The 22,251-nt window shown below is 41.9% G+C and overlaps 1 protein-coding gene across 6 annotated transcripts in view; it reads right to left on the bottom strand.

Moving 5' to 3' along the window:
* Positions 1-1,522: 1,522 nt before the first annotated feature.
* The window catches only part of LOC139401554 (myocyte-specific enhancer factor 2A-like), a 121,547-nt gene continuing 100,818 nt past the window's right edge, over positions 1,523-22,251 (bottom strand). For 2 of the 6 annotated variants that reach the window (XM_071145739.1, XM_071145725.1), the window contains exons 7-12: positions 15,751-15,798; positions 13,131-13,315; positions 11,168-11,191; positions 5,636-5,759; positions 5,356-5,479; positions 1,523-5,166 (exon numbers count right to left, since the gene is read on the bottom strand). In XM_071145739.1, the coding sequence (XP_071001840.1) occupies positions 4,809-5,166; positions 5,356-5,479; positions 5,636-5,759; positions 11,168-11,191; positions 13,131-13,315; positions 15,751-15,798 (863 nt within the window). In that variant the 3' untranslated portion in view covers positions 1,523-4,808. The remainder of the gene's footprint in view (positions 5,167-5,355; positions 5,480-5,635; positions 5,760-11,167; positions 11,192-13,130; positions 13,316-15,750; positions 15,799-22,251) is intronic. The other 4 variants (XM_071145984.1, XM_071145911.1, XM_071145766.1 and 1 more) reach the window with 3 other exon arrangements.

Genomic DNA, 22,251 nt, shown 5'->3' with positions numbered 1-22,251 from the left:
TGAATCTATAGCCAGTTACTAACATTAACTTTGGATGGTAAGATGAAACGACTCAATATGGCCATCTGCCGGCCTTTGGGCTACTCACCTTTCAGATTGTGGACTGATTTTGGACTGATCAGATGCTATGTTATGGGGTGTTTTCCTAATATCTTTATCCATTGAATGCTTGTGATTTTACAGGGTATATCCTGATATTGTGAAATGTATTGGCTATTTGGTATATTGGCTTTAGAGAAATATTGATTATAGGATTACATATTATTGATGAAATAGCCTACCTATTCAGTTATAGGCGATCTGCCTAGTTTGGAGGCACTCTGCAGAAGCCAGTCATAACTTCAGTTATTGGCTATTTAAATTATTATTATTTTGAAAGTCTACGTAGGACAGAGTTCATCAACGTCTTGTAAATACTTGTGGATCCAGCTTACCTTCTAGCCCAAAACCTGTAAATATACAACAGCATGTTTCACCTGATTCCGTTTGACTATTTATGCTTCACACACACTGACAGTAGGGTCCTCCTATTTTACTGGTAGTATTAATGTTAGCATATGATGGCTAAAAAGTGTATTGATTATGGTCAGGCTATGCAGGAGTTCCAGAATATTTTTCACATCCACCTGCCAGTAAGCATTGGTACTGCACAACTGTAGTTCAACATTCCTGCCTGTGTGTACACGGAGTATACGAAACATTAGGACACCTTCCTAATATTGAGTTGAACCCCCACCTTTGCCTTCGGAACAGCCTCAATTTGTCAGGGCATGGACTGTACAAGGTGTTGAGCGTTCCACAGGGATGCTGGCCCATGTTGACTACAATGTTTGCAGTTCTTGTCACAAACCAGTACGCCTGGCACCTGCTACCATACCCAGTTCAAAGGCACTTAAATATTTTGTCTTGCCCATTCACCCTCTGAATGGCAAACACCCACAATCCATTTCTCAATTGTCTCAAATCCTTCGTTAACCCATCTCCTCCCCTTGAAGTGGATTTAACAAGTGACATCAATAAGGAATCATAGCTGTCACCCGGTCAGTCTATGTCATGGAAAGAGCAGGTGTTTTTAAGGTGTCGTATACTCAATGTTTAATAGCCTGTAGTGTCTGAATGAAGGTTTTCCAAAAAGATCAATGACAATGTGAACTATTCGGTTTGAAAACGCACTTCCTCCACTTCTGTATTATGAAAGCCAACTTGTGCTGACCTTTTGTGAACATTAAATGATGCTTGTAAATAATTAGGACACTTTCCTCTCCATCACTCCCATATGAAGGCACATAGAGTTAGTGTTTAAGCATACATTGAGGTGTTTAATAAAGCTGACAGTCTCTATTGTTGGGGACTTCACAGGGGGACAAAATCTAGGTAAGAGAGTTGTTTACTTCATTTTATACAGGATGAGTGAGATAACCTAAAATACACAGTAAAAGCCAATAGTTTTACTTTTAGTGAATGTAGAATACAAATTTGTACAACAATCTCTAGCTTGGTAACTTAGTCATTCAATAAAAAGTTCACTAGAATATTTATTGTATAATGAAGTTAAACAACACATTCAAGGGAAATAAAATGCAGATTAACTTAAAATTCTCTCTTGATTTTGAAACAGTTTGTTTCATTCATGGCAACAAAGTCCAGCTTGTGCCGCCAAACGGTTTGAGCATCCAAACCGCAAACAGCTTCTTTAAGTGAACTATTAACTACAACAATTACCAAACACATAGTTCTGTTTTGTAAAAGCCATAAAGCAAAGCATTGTAGGCTTACTCTTGCAAAGCAAAGTGAAGAAAGTACTTCAAACAAAGTTCTGTTGTCTCCTTAAATCCTGTTCTTTCACATTCAATAGTTGTGCATATTTTTACACAGCACATAGACCAAAAAAGCAAGTGTATCCCTTTACATTCTCAATACATTCCTTGTGTGAATCTGATTTCAGGGGAGTGCAGGGTGGGCAAGATTATCCAGTCTATCTATTGTAATGTATGTCAGCTTCTTTAGCTGTAGGGGTGCAAGTTTGGAGCTCTTCTTGATGTATAACATGAGTAATTCTTTGGGATAAGGCTATTTTCTAACCGTGCATATAAAGAGTGAACCTAGAAAAATTCCCTGATATCCTATCAAGTGCTAAAGTGTGCATGTAATTGTGTGATGAAGTTATAAAAAAAAAGACTGCTACTGCCTTTTAAGAATAGTGTAATGGTTTTATTGCTATTCTGTAACCTGAAGTGTTAAATTTGATATTAATAAGTTATGTTGTGTTTCTTATGCATCTCTAAAATATTTCTGAATTGATCAAGACTGAGGAAAACAATGTGTTCAAAAAGGTTTACATGATTTCAAATTGATGTGCAACTGCCTATCAAGCTCCCTCACACAGTGGCACTTAAGGACTAAAGGTTAACAGTCATATTTTCATCTGCTCAGGCCCTGTAGGCCCTAAGCACATAGTTCCTACTTCATCATATCCGCAAATCTTCATTCTAGTACTGAGGGTGACTATATGGGACTTGCAATAACATCTAATAGTAGACTGGACCCTTCAAGTCACATTTTGTTGGGGTCCCATCTGGACAGAGTATGAGTTGTAAACTACATAGATCACTATTGGCTTATGGCCAACTGCTATGGATCAAATGAAAGGGGTGGAGGTGGGCATGGAGAAGAAACACACAAGGGAAAATATAGCAAATATAAAGAGAGACTCCTTTTGTACAACACAATTCTCATACAAATGTGTGCAATCCAGCAGTGTGAGATCAAGTCAATTCAGTTGCATTGTCTCTACTACGTTTTAGCTGCTGAATTCTCTGACACTTAGCCACTGTGAGGATTGGGTTTAATGAAACCAGGGCCACCTGTAACAGACAATGACCTACATGCCTCTGCATGGTCTGATATGCTCACACAGGCAAACATACAACAATGAAACAGAAAATGGCTGTTTCCCCTCACCAGTACTACACCCTGTTTATGACATCATGATTTCTGGATTATTCATTTCCTACTAGTGATGGGGCATTTACAAAGGATATTTTACTGTGCCAATTTATAAAATGGATACATTTTATACATAATCATGACTGAGATGTACATTTAGGCTATGATATTTACAACGTTTGTAACTTAGTTTACTCAATGTGAAAAAATTCACCAGAGTGATCTATCGATGGATAATTTAATTAACCATAAATAGGTTTATTGGCATGGTTCATGAAATGGCATGTCTTTCGATTGAGCTAAGCACAATCACAATGGACGGTTTTTCAATGCTGAGATGGGACCTTGGGTTTGAAAGTTGGCAGAGTATCCAGCAGCTGCAGGTAAATAGTTAACACAATAGAAGGAACCATGTTATCCTTAGCATTGCGATTTTCCTTCACAACATACGGTATACAGGAACTTTAACCTCACAGCACTGTTATTACAATTTCCTAGGGACAGATATTCACCACTATTAAAGGGAAAATGACCCAACAAACTACTCTGGAAATAAATCCACTGATTTTAAAACAGTAATAACAAAATTTGAAAGAAAGCACAGTATAATTAACAAAATAGTAAATATTAACCAGTGAATACTCTACTTAATAAGGATCTTGCTGGGTAAACATGGCAGTAATCCACAAAAATATACCTTTTTCTTGAATCTGGTGATGGTACAATACATACGTACTTAACACCAAGGTGATAAATATTAAAGTTGCTATTTACATAACAAAAGAAAACATTTGGCTCAAATTTAGAATTTTACAAACAGAACATCAAGTGTTCATGGCTTTAGATATTGATTCAAGATCTGGCTTGCATGTCTTCGTATTGGATGTAACAGAGCACAGTAAAAACATAACTAAGATAAACAGTTGTTTTTGAGAGAATTGCTAGGAAAACATAGCTACAAAATAACAAATAAACATACAGTACAGCTTTGGCTTACATTACCAATGAATTGTTGGAGCAATGAGAATATTTCTTACTATTACTATGCTACCAGTTCAACTGGACGATTTCCCATTATCTTAATTTCCCATATCAGATTATAAAATGAATATGTTATTATTGCAATATACTTTTCCTCTCTTTTAGAACTAATCACATGACTCTGAGCCATGTCCTTCCCATACATGATAGCTTTTCCTGTCTCAAACCCCACGAGATAAATTCTACCTCTTTCAAATTACTATGTTGTAGTGTCTCTGAGGTCGATTTTGTTTTAAAATGAGATTTCACATCGACTTGATGTAATAACTTAATAGAAGAGACAAATTGAGTCAACCTTGTATGAGATTAAAGGTGTATGCGGTTACACCATCATGTTGGAAACTTGCGCTCTAACAGTGGACGCCACAAGCAGGGGCCCTCAGCCAGTAGGCAACACTCTGACTTTCTTTGATTGTTTGCAACTTGCAACCACAACAGCAAAAACAGCAACTACAAGTAAGTGCCAGACTAGACCAGTGACTACAATAAACTAGATTGTTTCATTTGTTTTTTTTTCTTTGAACATTGGACTCCTGCAAACATAATCTTGATTGCACCCAGTACCTGATAACATCTGTTTGTGTACATAATTCAGTCCAACTACTTGAATGCTCTTCTTATTCATGTGAGACGTATTTAATTTAGATATGTCCTTTAATTGTATTTGCCATTCTCCTTCTTACAAAATGAAATGGAGTTAAATAATAATATTATAATGATAACTATAAGGACCTTTCCTACCCCATCCATCTCTCCCCCAAGTCTACCCCCTCCCTCCCTCCCTCTGACTAGCTGGTGACTGGAGGCTTGACCATGTGGCTCTATGTCACCCAGGTGTCCATGCGCATGCGCTTGACAGAAGGGCTTGCCCTGTTGTCCTCGGTGCCGGCCGGGGGTCTGCCCAGCCCCATGGAGGAGGTGTGGAAGTCTGGCCGGTGGTCCTCGCGGTCGCTGCCATCGTATGAGCTGCAGGAGGAGCTGAGGCTGTCCACTGGCGAGCGGCCCAGGTCCTGCCGGCTGGACGCCTGCTGCTGCTGATGCCGCTGCTGTTGCTGCTGCTGGTGGAAGCCAGAGGGGGTGACGCGCTCCCGAGGAGGGGAGATGGGTTCTGACTTGATATTGATGTTTTGGCTGGTGTTGATGGAGAGGTTGGAGCCCTGAGGTAGGTGACCACCACCCCTGTGAGAGAAACAGCACGGGCTCAGTGGCCATTTGGAAAGTGACATAGATCAGGTTCTTGGAGTGGTGGTTGGAAAAGGGATATTTAAAGGAGCACAAGCTATGTAGTTTGAATGTGTATATAATGTGTATTCATGTGTGGGTTTCTTAATGTGTATGTGTGTGTGTGTTTGCTAATGTGTTACTCACACCAAAGAACTGAGAGCTGCCTGGCCCAGTTGATGTTGTTGCCATGCCGACATGGAGCCCAGAGAGAGCCCTGGAGAGCCAAAGCCCTGTAGGGAGGAGATCTCTGCACTGCTCAGGGAGTACTCTGCAACAACAGCACCAGAGAACAGTGAGTTACACACAATCCCCCTCCCACTGTTACTGCAGCAACACCTCTCACCACAGGAGACCAGACCAATCAGTAACAGCCAGGCAGGCAGGGCTGAGGCAGCTGTGGCAGGGGACAGAGGGGTAGACTCACCGGTGTTGTAAGCGGTGGGCATGCCTGAGTAGACCAGGCCTTGAGGGGGCAGGCTGGGGGTGGTGACAGACACTACTGGGGTGGCCAGTGGCTGGGACTGGGAGCTGCTTAGCCTTTGGGTGTTCTGCAAACAAAACCAGGAAAACACAGATGTAATGAACAAAGCAACAGTATGGCCCTATAGGCCTTACTGTAGTGAACCCACATTATACAAAATGTCAGTTGTTATAGATTACATTTTATATGTTTTTAAGTAGTAACTTGATAAAGACCATTATTATTGTGACAGTGGACAAATGTGTTGTGATACTACTTTCCTCCAAGAGGGGGCATTGTAGCTTCATGTCACAATCCAGATAACATATTGAGGCTTGTTATATGACAACGGCTTGACAATATGCACAATAAGCATAAAACTCAATCCCATTAAGTAAAGACATTGCATGTGTTTGTCCAATATTGAGAAGAGGGCTGTTGTTTGTGGATGAATCTCTTAACAGTTATTCAATGTAGGGATTATGGATAAGGGAATATAGTTTTGAAGTATGATATTGTTTTACCATATACAATAGTGGGATTGGTGCTGATATGCAATCTTTTTCATATTCAATTTTCCTTACAAGCTAAGGCAAATGCTCTTCAGCACTCAAGTTGTTTACAGATGGCAGATTTCTTAAGCCTGATACAAAAAGAGATGGGTCCTACATTTGGATAATATACAGGAGCGACTACTAACTCCTTTTAAAACCGCAATCCTGGCTGCAGTGGCTGGCATGCTGTCCTAAGCATACAGTCACACACAACGCAGTGCCTTCATAAGGCAGCAACAGGACCACAAAAGCTCTGAGGCAGCCTACTACACTCACCAGGCCCACACACTCACACTGAACTCTAACTTCCGCGACGCATATAAGGCCCTGCCCCGCCCCCCTTTCGGAAAAGCTGACCACGACTCCATTTTGTTGATCCCTGCCTACAGACAGAAACTAAAACAAGAGGCTCCCACGCTGAGGTCTGTCCAACGCTGGTCCGACCAAGCTGACTCCACACTCCAAGACTGCTTCCATCACGTGGACTGGGACATGTTTCGTATTGCGTCAGACAACAACATTGACGAATACGCTGATTCGGTGTGCGAGTTCATTAGAACGTGCGTTGAAGATGTCGTTCCCATAGCAACGATTAAAACATTCCCTAACCAGAAACCGTGGATTGATGGCAGCATTCGTGTGAAACTGAAAGCGCGAACCACTGCTTTTAATCAGGGCAAGGTGTCTGGTAACATGACCGAATACAAACAGTGCAGCTATTCCCTCCGCAAGGCTATCAAACAAGCTAAGCGTCAGTACAGAGTCAAAGTAGAATCTCAATTCAACGGCTCAGACACAAGAGGCATGTGGCAGGGTCTACAGTCAATCACGGACTACAGGAAGAAATCCAGCCCAGTCACGGACCAGGATGCCCTGCTCCCAGGCAGACTAAATAACTTTTTTGCCCGCTTTGAGGACAATACAGTGCCACTGACACGGCCTGCAATGAAAACTTGCGGTCTCTCCTTCACTGCAGCCGAGGTGAGTAAGACATTTAAACGTGTTAACCCTCGCAAGGCTGCAGGCCCAGACGGCATCCCCAGCCGCGCCCTCAGAGCATGCGCAGACCAGCTGGCCGGTGTGTTTACGGACATATTCAATCAATCCCTATACCAGTCTGCTGTTCCCACATGCTTCAAGAGGGCCACCATTGTTCCTGTTCCCAAGAAAGCTAAGGTAACTGAGCTAAACGACTACCGCCCCGTAGCACTCACTTCCGTCATCATGAAGTGCTTTGAGAGACTAGTCAAGGACCATATCACCTCCACCCTACCTGACACCCTAGACCCACTCCAATTTGCTTACCGCCCAAATAGGTCCACAGATGATGCAATCTCAACCACACTGCACACTGCCCTAACCCATCTGGACAAGAGGAATACCTATGTGAGAATGCTGTTCATTGACTACAGCTCGGCATTCAACACCATAGTACCCTCCAAGCTCGTCATCAAGCTCGAGACCCTGGGTCTCGACCCCGCCCTGTGCAACTGGGTACTGGACTTCCTGACGGGCCGCCCCCAGGTGGTGAGGGTAGGCAACAACATCTCCTCCCCGCTGATCCTCAACACTGGGGCCCCACAAGGGTGCGTTCTGAGCCCTCTCCTGTACTCCCTGTTCACCCACGACTGCGTGGCCACGCACGCCTCCAACTCAATCATCAAGTTTGCGGACGACACAACAGTGGTAGGCTTGATTACCAACAACGACGAGACGGCCTACAGGGAGGAGGTGAGGGCCCTCAGAGTGTGGTGTCAGGAAAATAACCTCACACTCAACGTCAACAAAACTAAGGAGATGATTGTGGACTTCAGGAAACAGCAGAGGGAACACCCCCCTATCCACATCGATGGAACAGTAGTGGAGAGGGTAGCAAGTTTTAAGTTCCTCGGCATACACATCACAGACAAACTGAATTGGTCCACTCACACAGACAGCATTGTGAAGAAGGCGCAGCAGCGCCTCTTCAACCTCAGGAGGCTGAAGAAATTCGGCTTGTCACCAAAAGCACTCACAAACTTCTACAGATGCACAATCGAGAGCATCCTGTCGGGCTGTATCACCGCCTGGTACGGCAACTGCTCCGCCCTCAACCGTAAGGCTCTCCAGAGGGTAGTGAGGTCTGCACAACGCATCACCGGGGGCAAACTACCTGCCCTCCAGGACACCTACACCACCCGATGTCACAGGAAGGCCATAAAGATCATCAAGGACATCAACCACCCGAGCCACTGCCTGTTCACCCCGCTATCATCCAGAAGGCGAGGTCAGTACAGGTGCATCAAAGCTGGGACCGAGAGACTGAAAAACAGCTTCTATCTCAAGGCTATCAGACTGTTAAACAGCCACCACTAACATTGAGTGGCTGCTGCCAACACACTGACACTGACTCAACTCCAGCCACTTTAATAATGGGAATTGATGGGAAATGATGTAAATATATCACTAGCCACTTTAAACAATGCTACCTTATATAATGTTACTTACCCTACATTATTCATCTCATAGGCATACGTATATACTGTACTCTATATCATCGACTGTATCCTTATGTAATACATGTATCACTAGCCACTTTAACTATGCCACTTTGTTTACATACTCATCTCATATGTATATACTGTACTCGATACAATCTACTGTATCTGCCTATGCTGCTCTGTACCATCACTCATTCATATATCCTTATGTACATATTCTTTATCCCCTCACACTGTGTACAAGACAGTAGTTTTGGAATTGTTAGTTAGATTACTTGTTGGTTATTACTGCATTGTCGGAACTAGAAGCACAAGCATTTCGCTACACTCGCATTAACATCTGCTAACCATGTGTATGTGACAAATAAATTTGATTTGATTTCCCACAATGTATAGATCTATGCATGCTTTATTCAAATCTTCTGAGGTTATAACATTCTGTCCATTATGTACCTCTATCAACTTTGAATGCTACACTTGTTCGTTCTGATCTAAAAGTGAGACATATAGTGCATTCGGAAAGTATTCAGACGACTTCCCTTTTTCCACATTTTGTTACGTTACAGCCTTAATCTAAAATGGGTTGAATAAAAATGTTTCATCAATCTACACACACTACCCCATAAACAGGTTTTTGACATTTTTGCAAATGCATTCAAAATAAAAAAAAACAGACCCTTTGCTATGAGACTCAACATTGAGCTCAGGTGCATCCTGTTTCCATTGATCATCCTTGAGATGTTTCTACAACTTGATTGGAGTCCACCTGTACTATATTAACTTGATTGGACATGATTTAGAAAGGCACGCACGTGTCTACATTAAGGTGCATGTAAGAGCAAAAATCTAGCAATGAGGTCGAATGAATTGTCCGTAGAGCTCTGAGACAGGATTGTGTCTCTGGGGAAGGGTACCAAAAAATGTCTACAGTAATGAAGGTGCCCAAGAACACAGTGGCCTTCATCATATAGTGGCCAGAGAAGCCACTCCTCAGTAAAAGGCACATGACAGCCTGCTTGGAGTTTGCCAAAAGGCACCTAAAGGGGAAGATTCTCTGCTCTGATGAAACCAAGATTGAACTCTTTGGCCTGAATGACAAGCGTCACGTCTGGAGGAAACCTGGTACCATCCATACAGTAAAGCATCGTGGTGGTAGCATCATACTGTGGGGATGTTTTTCAGAGGCAGGGACTGGGAGACTAATCAGGTTCGAGGGGAAGATTAATGGAGCAAAGTACAGAGAGATCCTTGATGAAAACATGGTCCAGAGCGCTCAACCTCAGACTGGGGCGAAGGTTCACCTTCCAACAGGACAACAACCCTAGGCACACAGCCAAGACAACACAGTGGCTTCTGGATGTCTCTGAATGTCCTTGAGTGTCCCAGCCAGAGCCCAGACTTGAACCTGATCGAAAAATCTCTGGAGAGACCTGAATATAGCTCTGCAGTGATGCTCCCCATCCAACCTGACAGAGTTTTAGAGGATCTGCAGAGAACAATGGGAGAAACTACCCAAATACAGCTGTGCCAAGCTTGCAGCGTCATACCCAAGAAGACTCGAGGCTGTAATCGCTGCCAAAGGTGCTTCAACAAAGCACTGAGTAAAGGGTCTGAATACTTATGTAAATGCAATATTTCTGTTTGACATTTTTTATAAATTTGCAAACATTCCTAAAAACCTGTTTTTGCTTTGTCATTATAGGGTATTATGGGAATAACATCAAGAGACACCTTTACTCAATAAGTGTAGAAAACACATAAGGCATATCCTTGTAATATAGTGCAGCTGAAGGTTACATTTGAGGCAATATTGCATCATGACCGTTTGATAAATATCCGCTGCTCCTATTCTCTCCAACGAGGTGACATCATCAAAAACAAACTTTTTCAGAGACTTAATCCACAATGAAGTAATCTGCCCCTCCCAATTAGAAAAATACATCCAAGATCTGAAATCTCTTCTTGGGAAGTTACTTTGGAATTTTTGTGATATTGCGAAACCTTTCGTTTGACTAAATAATATTTGATGTCTGTCCAAACTACTTTCTTGAAGTAACCAGACACAAGATTGATGTAGGACCTGTCTGATAGTTCTTGTGAATATGTGCATTGTGTGCTCACTCGCAAACAAACAGAAACACACATAAACCCAGTAGGATGTCTGGCATTCCCTGAACAACACATGGGAGTGGCGGTGCACAGCACATTAGACAGGTTGAGGCATCTTTAACAGGCCAGGCCTAAAACATGCAGTAACACACTGATGCTACTGTTCATTTCTCAATTTAGTCTTTATAAAAATAAAATGCATTCAATCAAATCAATTCAATAAACCCAGTTCAAGTTATTCAAATCTACAGTTCAAGTACAGCTGTCACTACTGAACACGTGTTACTGATCTATATGCCTCTTTCTATTGTTGCTCATTCAGCCATTTTTCTCAGGCATTTCTTAAAACTCACCAAGTCCATTTCCTCTTCCTCTGACTGCTCTCAACAGAAGAGAAGAAGAGAGGCAGGGTTACAAGAGAAGGTCAGGATGGCTTCTACAGTCACCCTTTTAATGTTGAAATCCAAAGTCCTAATTGCCTGATTGTATTCCACAACTAAAAGTCATCTAGACGTGCCTGACCTCTAGACTTACAAATTCACTCTGTCCTCTGCTATTCATGTTACCTTGCAAAACCCTCTTTGTCAAACGCAATGTCAATCAATTTCTTTGTGGACTCATGAACTTCCCTGAAATACTTTGGATAGAAGAGTCTGCTAAATGACCATGTTATAACACTTTAGCATTGTTTTTGTGACCATTTCTGAGTTTGACCTATGATTTTGGATCCACCACTATTCGCTACTCAGAAGGTTACAGATGTAAAACCGAAATGGATAAACTCTAAGGTGAAGAGTTTAAGTCAGCAAACACACTTTGACTTGGACTTAACCTCACATTCAATAAGTTCTTAACCTCTCATGCATCAATACATAACTATGTCAATCGAATTACTTCATCAATCCTGAGGCTCTAACGTGACTCATTTGGAAGGCTCTCCACTTTAAAAAAAACGGTGTTCAAGAAACTAAAACTGACTAGTTAGTTCAACTCATGAAAAAACAAATCTTTGTAGCTCATGTAAAGTAGTCAACGAGGTACCAGTCAATTTAATATATTGATACAGTATTACTAAGCCTGCATATTGTGCATGTTTGTTTCACCTAGGGATTACTGGGGTCTCTCTGTATCTGAGGGCTACTGTTCTGCTATACAAGAGACTAACTGGAAGCCCCTCTTCCAACTTCCCTGTGCCCTGGCCAGGACTGTCTTAATACCACACTCAATCAATAGCATCAGGAAGACACGACAAGGGCGACAAGATATTATCTGGCTCACACTGGGCCCCTGATTAAGCCTTCATCCCCACTCTGTCACACTGAGATGTGATTAATTTAATACCATTATGGCCTAATGACAGGCTGTCTGCAGACCTGCCAGCCCCCAAAGCCTTAACCTATCTGGAATGTTGCGTTTACACTGACAGAGCAGAGCAGGCCCTCCCTTTCGTCTCAATACAACTGACACATTCAGGCCTTCTAAATTCTCTCTGTCTGAACCATTCTACCAGTTATATCTAAAATAATGCTTTGTCTTTGTGACGTATGGAGCTCTACCACTTCCAGATGCTGGCATGGTAACAGTACCATACACATGTTGATCTCCTGCTCCAGGCTGGTGGATGGATCACGGGTGCCCAAGCTACGGGCACCCCTGATCCAAACAACGCCTCTGTGTCTTGGAGGAACTCCCGTTGCTGAGAGCTCCAGCAACATGCAGGTTGGAAAGAGTCTATTACTGGCCAATTTCGGAATACTTTTTTCCTCTTTCTCTTTCTTCTCATTTAGATTGATGAGACAGTCTAGTGGAGCCTCCGGTGCTCTGCACCTTCATTATAATAATTAGAGAGGGCCTATCATTTCAATATGAATAATTGAGTGACTGGGCCTCAGAAATATAGACCAACTAGCTATAGTGCTGTTTGTGTTCTTGGCACTGTCCAGAATCTTGCTCCTGTAGGTGATCAAATAAAAATGCAGCATGAGAACGAATGCCACTTGCTGATTGCTGTTGATGGAAGTGAATCTAAGCTGCACGTCAACCAGTCCCACCAGGAAGAAAGGGGTCCTCAGACGGCACTGATATCCTCATGACATTGTCTCCTGCGCCAAAACATTTCCAGCATGGCACGCTATACCACAATGATACCGTCACGATCCTGTGTAGGGAAAATGAAACTCCCTCTGTTGAACACATGTGAGGGGAAAGGAGAATGCTTCTAAGCCAGAATCTAAGCCAGCCCTAGGACTGAGAGATACATAGTGTTCCTACAGTCTGCTCATGTGCAGTGAGGAGTGGGGACTGTAGACTACTCACCAGTGGGGGCATCATGCCTTTGCTGGATGGGGGGATCACCACTCTCAGGTCTGGCTTGCGGTTTCCCATCCCCATGTTCACTCCAGGGGGCGGTGGAGACTTGGTGGGCATGACTTTCCCCAGGCCGTTCCCGCTGGGTGTGCCCAGGAGTCCCGGAGAGCCCCTGGAGTTGACAAAGCTACTCCCTGGAGAGACACACAGAGACAAAAGCCATCATGGGACTGTGAGCCACCACAACAACAGGCATCTGCCAAATATCCAACCATTTAAAGCTGCATAGCTTGCTACGGCATGCAACGTTAAGTGTTCCCAACCCTCTGGGAAGTTTTAATAGACTGATAATTATCCTGCACATTTACCAAAATAAAATGTCCATTGCAGAATTGATGAGCCTTTCATTCTTGCTGTGAGTGACGATATCAAAGTCAACTCCTTGTATCCTGGGATGAGGAGCAATTCACTTAACAAATGTACTGTGACTGCTGTTTAAGGTGGGAATAGCATGCCATTACAGTTGGGTAAAACACTTTGCTAAAAGATTGTTACTTTTTTTAAAGTGACAATATGGGAATACTGTGTCTGGCTACGCAAAACAATGTACTTATAGTACTGTATTCGTGGTACTATATACATTTGTGTGAAATGTAATTTCCTTGTTTTACTCTAATGGTAGATTTACAGAAGAATGAGTCATAAGGCTGGTTTACCCCCCACCCAGAGTCATTTCCTGTGGCAGCAGCTCTAAAACAAAGTGAAAGAAAGCATAGGGCAATGACACCATCTCAGAGCTGATCAGGAGAAGGACCATTACAGTGCATGTCACACCATGCATATATGGAATGGAACTGATGTGAGGTATGTATTCAATGAAATCCTATGGTATCAATGTGAGAGTATATGCAAATTCAATAGCAGTTTCTAACTTGTTTTGATACATTATTCAGCTTTTTTTTTTTAAGATTACAGATAGTAATTTTTTAAATTTGAAACAGAGGGATGAAAGAATCTATGCTATCTATTATTTCATCAAGAGATCAGTGACACAATTCAACAAGTAACTGAGTACTCCATTGTGTTGTATAGAGCCTAGTGAAACACAAGCCAGCTGCAGAATAAGCAGGACCTCGCTCTGTGAAATAATGGAACAATCACCTCTCTAGCTACAGATAAGAAACACCACAATACATGGCCAAATAAACAGTTATGAGACATACAATGGTATCTCACAGCTGAATCAACAGCATACACAATGCAAACTACTATAGCTCCCAGCACTCGCTTTCATCTTATACTGGAAGTGACTGCTGCAAAATCCAAGGTGCACGCATATAATTAGCCATGTAAATGACCCAAACCCTATAAATAGCAGACACTGCAATTGCTTATGGCAAAACATCCAATACGTTAACATAAGCATAGGTCCATTGGAGGACGAGTACCATCTGGGTCAACAACCGTTGGTCAACAACCATTGCAAAGAAAGTATCATCACTATTGGAAGGTCAGTACAAATCAGAATTCTTTATTTCTAAGAAAGATAAATTATTTTCTGAAAGGCAAACTCTGGTTGTGGATTTCCACATAGAGGTTTCTTCTCTTCTCGGCTCTACTCAGAAACCATTGTGGGAGTGGGCGAGCAAATCAAGTGAGGCAATATTTGGGCTGGAGTTTGGGAGGGGGAGGGTCCTATCTTGCTTGATATGACTGTAAAAGGTGCAGCAACACAGCTCTCTGATAATGATCAGAAGCTATGATATCATCGTAAGGAATCCGTCCAAAATGAATATCTTTTGTAGCACAAACGTGGATGTGTAGGCAGTAACTAGGGCCTAACGGAGGAGAAACATGCTCCTTGAAGCTAATTTGACATGGACTAAAGCCAGTTGTGCACAAAAGCAACATGCAGAATAACTGTAGTGTACATTTGTACAGATGACCATGCCTAAAAATTGCCGATGAAGAAAATACTTAAATGTAATTAGTGCCAGCATCCCTTTTAGACCTTTAAATGGTTTCTAAATGGGGCACTGTTACAAGATAGAAACAACTATTTTTACCTCACAGTTCATTTTAAAACGAGAAAATTATCACAAGAATGGAGCCAAGCCTTTTGGCAGAATCATATTTGTGGATTTGTTTTCTGCCATCAAATCCTCAGTGAATGACCCCAGGACATGTACAATGATGTTTAGTTTCTGTTTGGGTAAATAAATATACTTTTTGTTGTAAGTAATTAACACCGCCCACTGTGGGAGCAAACTTACGAGGTTGTCTGTACCACTCAAACATTCAGTTTTCATCTGAACGTAAGACAAAATAAACTCTGTTGACTAAATCGTGAATGAACCGCAGAGCAAGTGAGGCAGATCTGACCAGACCTGACTGTCATTAAGCAAACACCAGAGGAACATGAGTCTCAGTGAGGGAAGAGAATACACATTAATGAGAAAAGATTAATGGGTGTGAATCAAGAGCCTCTAATAGATTAAGTGGAAAGGAGAGCAAATTATAATTAATGAGCCTGGACAGAAACTCTTTAGCGGGTGCTCTGGTATTGATTTGACTCAGGAAACAGAAGGCAGGGCCACAGTATGTGAGAGATTACAGTACAGTCACTCACTCGATAGTTGTTCCAAGAACGCCAATCCATATTTCACTTGGAGGGCCCCTTAACATAAAACAAATACAGTTTAGAACGCTTTTTAAAAGGAAAAAAAACATACACATTGGAAGTGGTAATCTACTGGGAACAGCTACGGCTTCCACGGTTGTCTAGAAATAAAGGAATAATATGTTCAAATAGACTCTTTTTGACACACAAACATCCCTTGTAATTGCTCTTCAAGAGACTGTAACGCTCCGGCATTAATGAAAGAATCTGCACAACTTGCAGGCATATTGCACAACAGAGAGAAGAGTGACATCCCTTACATATTGACAAGCTCTCATTCTGAATGCTCGACAGAGTGGGAATAGAGAGAGCATGGCAAGAGTGGAACCGTGTGCAAAGCAGCCCTAATGCATTGAGCAGTGTGACTTTATCACATAAACAATTCTACATTAGAATGCTAATTAGGAATGTATGTATATATATATATATACACACACACACACACACAGTGGGGCAAAAAAATATTTAGTCAGCCACCAATTGTGCAAGTTCTCCCACTTAAAAATATGAGAGACGCCTGTAATTTTCACCATAGGTACACTTCAACTATGACAGACAAAATCCAGAAAATCACATTGTAGGATTTTGAATTAATTTATTTGCAAATTATGGTGGAAAATAAGTATTTGGTCACCTACAAACAAGCAAGATTTCTGTCTCTCACAGACCTGTAACAACTTATTTAAGAGGATCCTCTGTCCTCCACTCATTACCTGTATTAATGGCACCTGTTTGAACTTGTTATCAGTATAAAAGACACCTGTTCACAACCTCAAACAGTGACACTCCAAACTCCACTATGGCCAAGACCAGAGAGCTGTCAAAGGACACCAGAAACTGTAGAAAATTGTAGACCTGCACCAGGCTGGGAAGACTGAATCTGCAATAGGTAAGCAGCTTGGTTTGAAGAAATCAACTGTGGGAGCAATTATTAGGAAATGGAAGACATACAAGACCACTGATAATTTCCCTCAATCTGGGGCTCCACGCAAGATCTCACCCCGTGGGGTCAAAATGATCACAAGAACGGTGAGCAAAAATCCCAGAACCACACAGGGGGACCTAGTGAATGACCTGCAGAGAGCTGGGACCAAAGTAACAAAGCCTACCATCAGTAACACACTACGCCGGGACACTACAGTAACACACTACTATCAGTAACACACTACTAGGGACTCAAATCCTGCAGTGCCAGGCGTGTCCCCCTGCTTAAGCCAGTACATGTCCAGGCCCGTCTGAAGTTTGCTAGAGAGCATTTGGATGATCCAGAAGAAGATTGGGAGAATGTCATATGGTCAGATGAAACCAAAATATAACTTTTTGGAAAAAACTCAACTCGTCGTGTTTGGAGGACGAAGAATGCTGAGTTTCATCCAAAGAACACCATACCTACTGTAAAGCATGGGGGTGGAAACATCATGCTTTGGGGCTGTTTTTCTGCAAAGGGACCAGGACGACTGATCCGTGTAAAGGAAAGAATGAATGGGGCCATGTATCATGAGATTTTGAGTGAAAACCTCCTTCCATCAGCAAGGGCATTGAGGATGGAACGTGGCTGGGTCTTTCAGCATGACAATGATCCCAAACACACCGCCCGGGCAACGAAGGAGTGGCTTCGTAAGAAGCATTTCAAGGTCCTGGAGTGGCCTAGCCAGTCTCCAGATCTCAACCCCATAGAAAAGTCCGTGTTGCCCAGCAACAGCCCCAAAACATCACTGCTCTAGAGGAGATCTCCATGGAGGAATGGGCCAAAATACCAGCAACAGTGTGTGAAAACCTTGTGAAGACATACAGAAAACGTTTGACCTCTGTCATTGCCAAAAGGGTATATAACAAAGTATTGAGATAAACTTTTGTTATTGACCAAATACTTATTTTCCACCATAATTTGCAAATACATTCGTTAAAATTCCTACAATGTGATTTTCTGGATTTTTTTTCTCATTTTGTCTGTCATAGTTGAAGTGTACCTATGATGAAAACTACAGGCCTCTCTCATATTTTTAAGTGGGAGAACTTGCACAATTGGTGGCTGACTAAATACTTTTTTGCCCTACTGTATATAACACCTACTCATTCAAGAGTTTTTCTTTATTTTTACTATTCGCTACATTGTAGAATAATAGTGAAGACATCAAAACTATGACATGACACATATGGAATCATGTTGTAACCAAAAGTGTTAAACAAATCAAAATATATTTTATATTTAAGATTCTTCAAATTGCCTCCCTTTGCCTTGATGACAGCTTTGCACTCTCTTGGCATTCTCTCAGCCAGCTTCATGAGGTAGTCACCTGGAATGCAATTCAATTAACAGGTGTGCCTTTTTTAAAGTTCATTTGTGGAATTTCTTTCCTTCTTATTAATGCATTTGAGTCAATCAGTTGTGTTGTGACAAGGTATGGGGGCATACAGAACATAGCCCTATTTGGTAAAAGACTAACTCCATATTATGGCAAGAACAGCTCAAATAATCCAAGAGAAACGACAGTACATCATTACTTTAAGACGGGAAATTTCAACAAAGTTTCTTCAAGTGCAGTCGCAAAAACCATCAAGCGCTATGATGAAACTGTCTCTCATAAGGACCGCCACAGGAATGATCCAGAGTTACCTCTGCTAAAGAGGATAAGCTCATTAGAGTTTCCAAATAAATGCTTCACAGAGTTCAAGTAACAGACACATATCAACATCAACTGTTCAGTTGAACATCAACTGTTAAGACAAGAATAATAAGAAGAGACTTGTTTGGGCCAAGAAACATGAGCAATGGACATTAGACCAGTGGAAATTTGACCTTTGGTCTGGAGTGCAAATTGGAGATTTTTGGTTCCAACCGCTGTGTTTTTTTTAGATGCAGTGTGGGTAAACGGATGATCTCCGCATGTGTATATCCCACTGTGAAGCATGGAGGAGGTGGTGTTATGGTGTGGGGGTGCTTTGCTCGTGACACTGTCAGTGATTTATTTAGATTTCAAGGCACACTTAACCAGCATGGCTACCACAGCATTCTGCAGTGATACCCCATCCCACCTGGTTTGGGCTTAGTGGGACTATAATTTGTTTTTCAACAGGACAATGACCCAACACACCTCCAGGCTGTGTAAGGGCTATTTTACCAAGAAGGAGAGTGATGGCGTGCCGCATCAGATGATCTGGCCTCCACAACCCCCAAACCTCAATCAAATTGAGATGTAGTGGGATGAGTCGGGCCGCAAAGCAGCCAACAATTGCTCAGCATATGACGGAACTCCTTCAAGACTGTTGGAAAAGTATTCCAGGTGAAGCTGGTTGAGAGAATGTCAAGTGTGTGCAAAGCTGTCATCAAGGCAAAGGTGGCTATTTGAAGAATCTCACATGTAAAAAATATTTTGATTTGTTTTTGGGAAACTACATAATTCCATATGTGTTATTTCATAGTTTTGATGCCTTCAGTATTATTCTACAATGTAGAAAATATCAAAAATAAAGAAAAACCCTTGAATGAGTAAGTGTTATAAAACTTTTGACCGGTAGTGTATACAGTTGAAGTCGGAAGTTTTACATAAACCTTAGCCAAATACATTTAAACTCGGTTTTTCAGAATTCCTGACATTTAATCCTAGTAAAAATTCCCTGTTTAGGTCAGTTAGGATCAACACTTTAAGAATCCGTATTTGGTAGCATTGCCTTTAAATTGTTTTACTTGGGTCAAACGTTTCGGGTAGCCTTCCACAAGCTTCCCGCAATAAGTTGGGTGAATTTTGGCCCATTCCTCCTGACAGAGCTGGTGTAACTGAGTCAGGTTTGTAGGCCTCCTTGTTCGCACACACCTTTTCAGTTCTGCCCACAAATCTTCTATAGGATTGAGGTCAGGGCTTTGTAATGGCCACTCCAATACCTTGACTTTGTTGTCCTTAAGCCATTTTTCCACAACTTTGGAAGTATGCTTGGGATCATTGTCCATTTGGAAGACCCATTTGCGACCAAGGTTTAACTGATGTTGCTTCAATATATCCACATAAATTCCCCTCCTCATGATGCCATCAATTTTGTGAAGTGCACCAGTCCCTCCTGCAGCAAAGCACCCCCACAACATGATGCTCCCATCCCCGTGCTTCACGGTTGGGATGGTGTTCTTCGGCTTGCAAGTCTCCCTCTTTTTCCTCCAAACATAACGATGGTCATTATGATCAAACAGTTCTATTTTTGTTTCATCAGACCAGAGGACATTTCTCCAAAAAGTATGATCTTTGTCTCCATGTGCAGTTGCAAACCGTAGTCTGGCTTTTCTATGGTGGTTATGTCGATATAGGACTCGTTTTACTGTGGATATAGATACCTTTGTACCGGTTTCCTCCAGCATCTTCACAAGGTCCTTTGCTGTTGTTCTGGGATTGATTTGCACTTTTCGAACCAAAGTACGTTCATCTCTAGGAGACAGAACGTGTCTCCTTTCTGAGAGGTATGACGGCTGCGTTGTCCCATGGTGTTTATACTTGCGTTCTATTGTTTGTACAGATGAACGTGGTACCTTCAGGCATTTGGAAATTGCTCCCAAGGATGAACCAAACTTGTGGAGGTCTACAGTTTTTTTCTGAGGTCTTGGCTGATTTCTTTTGATTTTCCCATGATGCCAAGCAAAGAGGCACTGAGTTTGAAGTTAGGCCTTGAAATACATCCACAAGTACACCTCCAATTGACTCAAATGATGTCAATTAGCCTATCAGAAGCTCCTAAAGCCATGACATAATTTTCTGGAATTTTCCAAGCTGTTTAAAGGCACAGTCAACTTAGTGTATGTAAACTTCTGATCGACTGGAATTGTGATTTATAAGTTAAATAATCTGTCTGTAAACAATTGTTGGAAAAATGACTTGTGTCATGCACAAAGTAGATGTCCTAACCGACTTGCCAAAACTATAGCTTGTTAACAAGAAATTTGTGGAGTGTTTGAAAAACGAGTTTTAATGACTCCAACCTAAGTGCATGTAAACTTCCGACTTCAACTGTATATATCACAGTTGCTTTAATTACATCCATAGAATTTATGTTTGAGCAAAGCATGAGTTCATATTCTTGTGAGCCAAGGTCTAGGTATTTGAACGAAAGCCAATACAGATGGCTCATTCCAGACAGAACAATTTAAAATAATTTCTATCAAAAATCTCTCTGAAAATATATAATTAATATATATTTAAAATATGGCTAGAACAATTTGCCTGCAAAACCAAAACTGTACTTTGTGAGTCAATATTTAGACCCTGACTCGCCTTTTGTCAATGGCACCAAGACCCAGGCTACTTTATGGAGCCCGGGGCTCTTCAAACATAATCTCAGCCCCATCTCCTTATCTATCATGATTCATGCCTGCAGAGCACTGGGACTGAGCCACTGCGAGACCTCTCCAGGAGGAATATTGGAGCACTTTTTCCCCCTTATTTAAACACTGGCTTGTGTGCTCCTCATGTGCTAGATGACCCTCTCTGCTGATACTCATTTACCCAAGTTAAACACGGTGTACATTTAGCACTGCCTGTAATGTTCTACGGGTGAAATGAATGTATGAAAATAGAAAATCCTATTGTGGCTTAACGTAAGATGTGGTGCATTAACAGAAACACACTTTCATGTTTTTGTTTTAATATTATTATGTTCTCGGATTGAAAACAGGCTCATGTTCATTCTGAATCAATACATACTCAATTCCAATCAAATGACAAAGGCCTCTAATGTGTTTCCTTCACACTGCTGCAGAAAGGAAACTATGACAACGGCTCCAAAAAGCTAAATCTCTCCAGCTGCAGTACTTATGCTTCCACAATGTGGAAGAGAGAAATGCTAAGGTGCAATGAGATGTCATGTCCATGGACAAAATTATTAATTTTCACTTTGCATGTCAATATTAAGAGAGTTTTCTTTCCAAGGACAAGAGCTGGCATGACAGGTAGGATTAGTGTTCGGATCAGGGCCACCATTCCCGAGGCTTAATCATTGATCCTGAGCATTTCCCAGGACATTCTCCATGCTTGTAAGCTCTTCTTACTAGAGATATCAAGCCACACCACCGAGGGAGAAAAGAGAGCAACCAGTACAAGACAAGAGCATTCCGTCTGCTTTGTCCAAAAGGCCTCTCTCCCAATAGCTGCAGCTTGTGAAAAATCTGAGCTATGCAAGAAATGGCCATCTGACAGCAGCACTGAAGAGAGATGTTTCTCTCCCAAGCAGTCTGTCTCTGCTGTTCCACCCAGTTTGGTACATACAACCCCACAACCTTACCGCTTACCCAGCACAGGGTCAGGGCTCCGAGCACTGCCAAAGACCAAATACAGACAGACCAAACATTTCACACAGCACTGACTCAGAGTATTGAATCACCTCACCAACCTCTTACTCAAACTTCTACCCAGCATGTCTAGGCTCACAATTCAGGACAGAATTACATTTAAGATCTATAGCTTTAAAGGG

Source organism: Oncorhynchus clarkii, chromosome 1 (assembly GCF_045791955.1).
Source record: "Oncorhynchus clarkii lewisi isolate Uvic-CL-2024 chromosome 1, UVic_Ocla_1.0, whole genome shotgun sequence".
Classification (NCBI taxonomy): Eukaryota; Metazoa; Chordata; class Actinopteri; order Salmoniformes; family Salmonidae; genus Oncorhynchus; species Oncorhynchus clarkii.
This window is presented reverse-complemented; position numbering and strand designations above follow the sequence as displayed.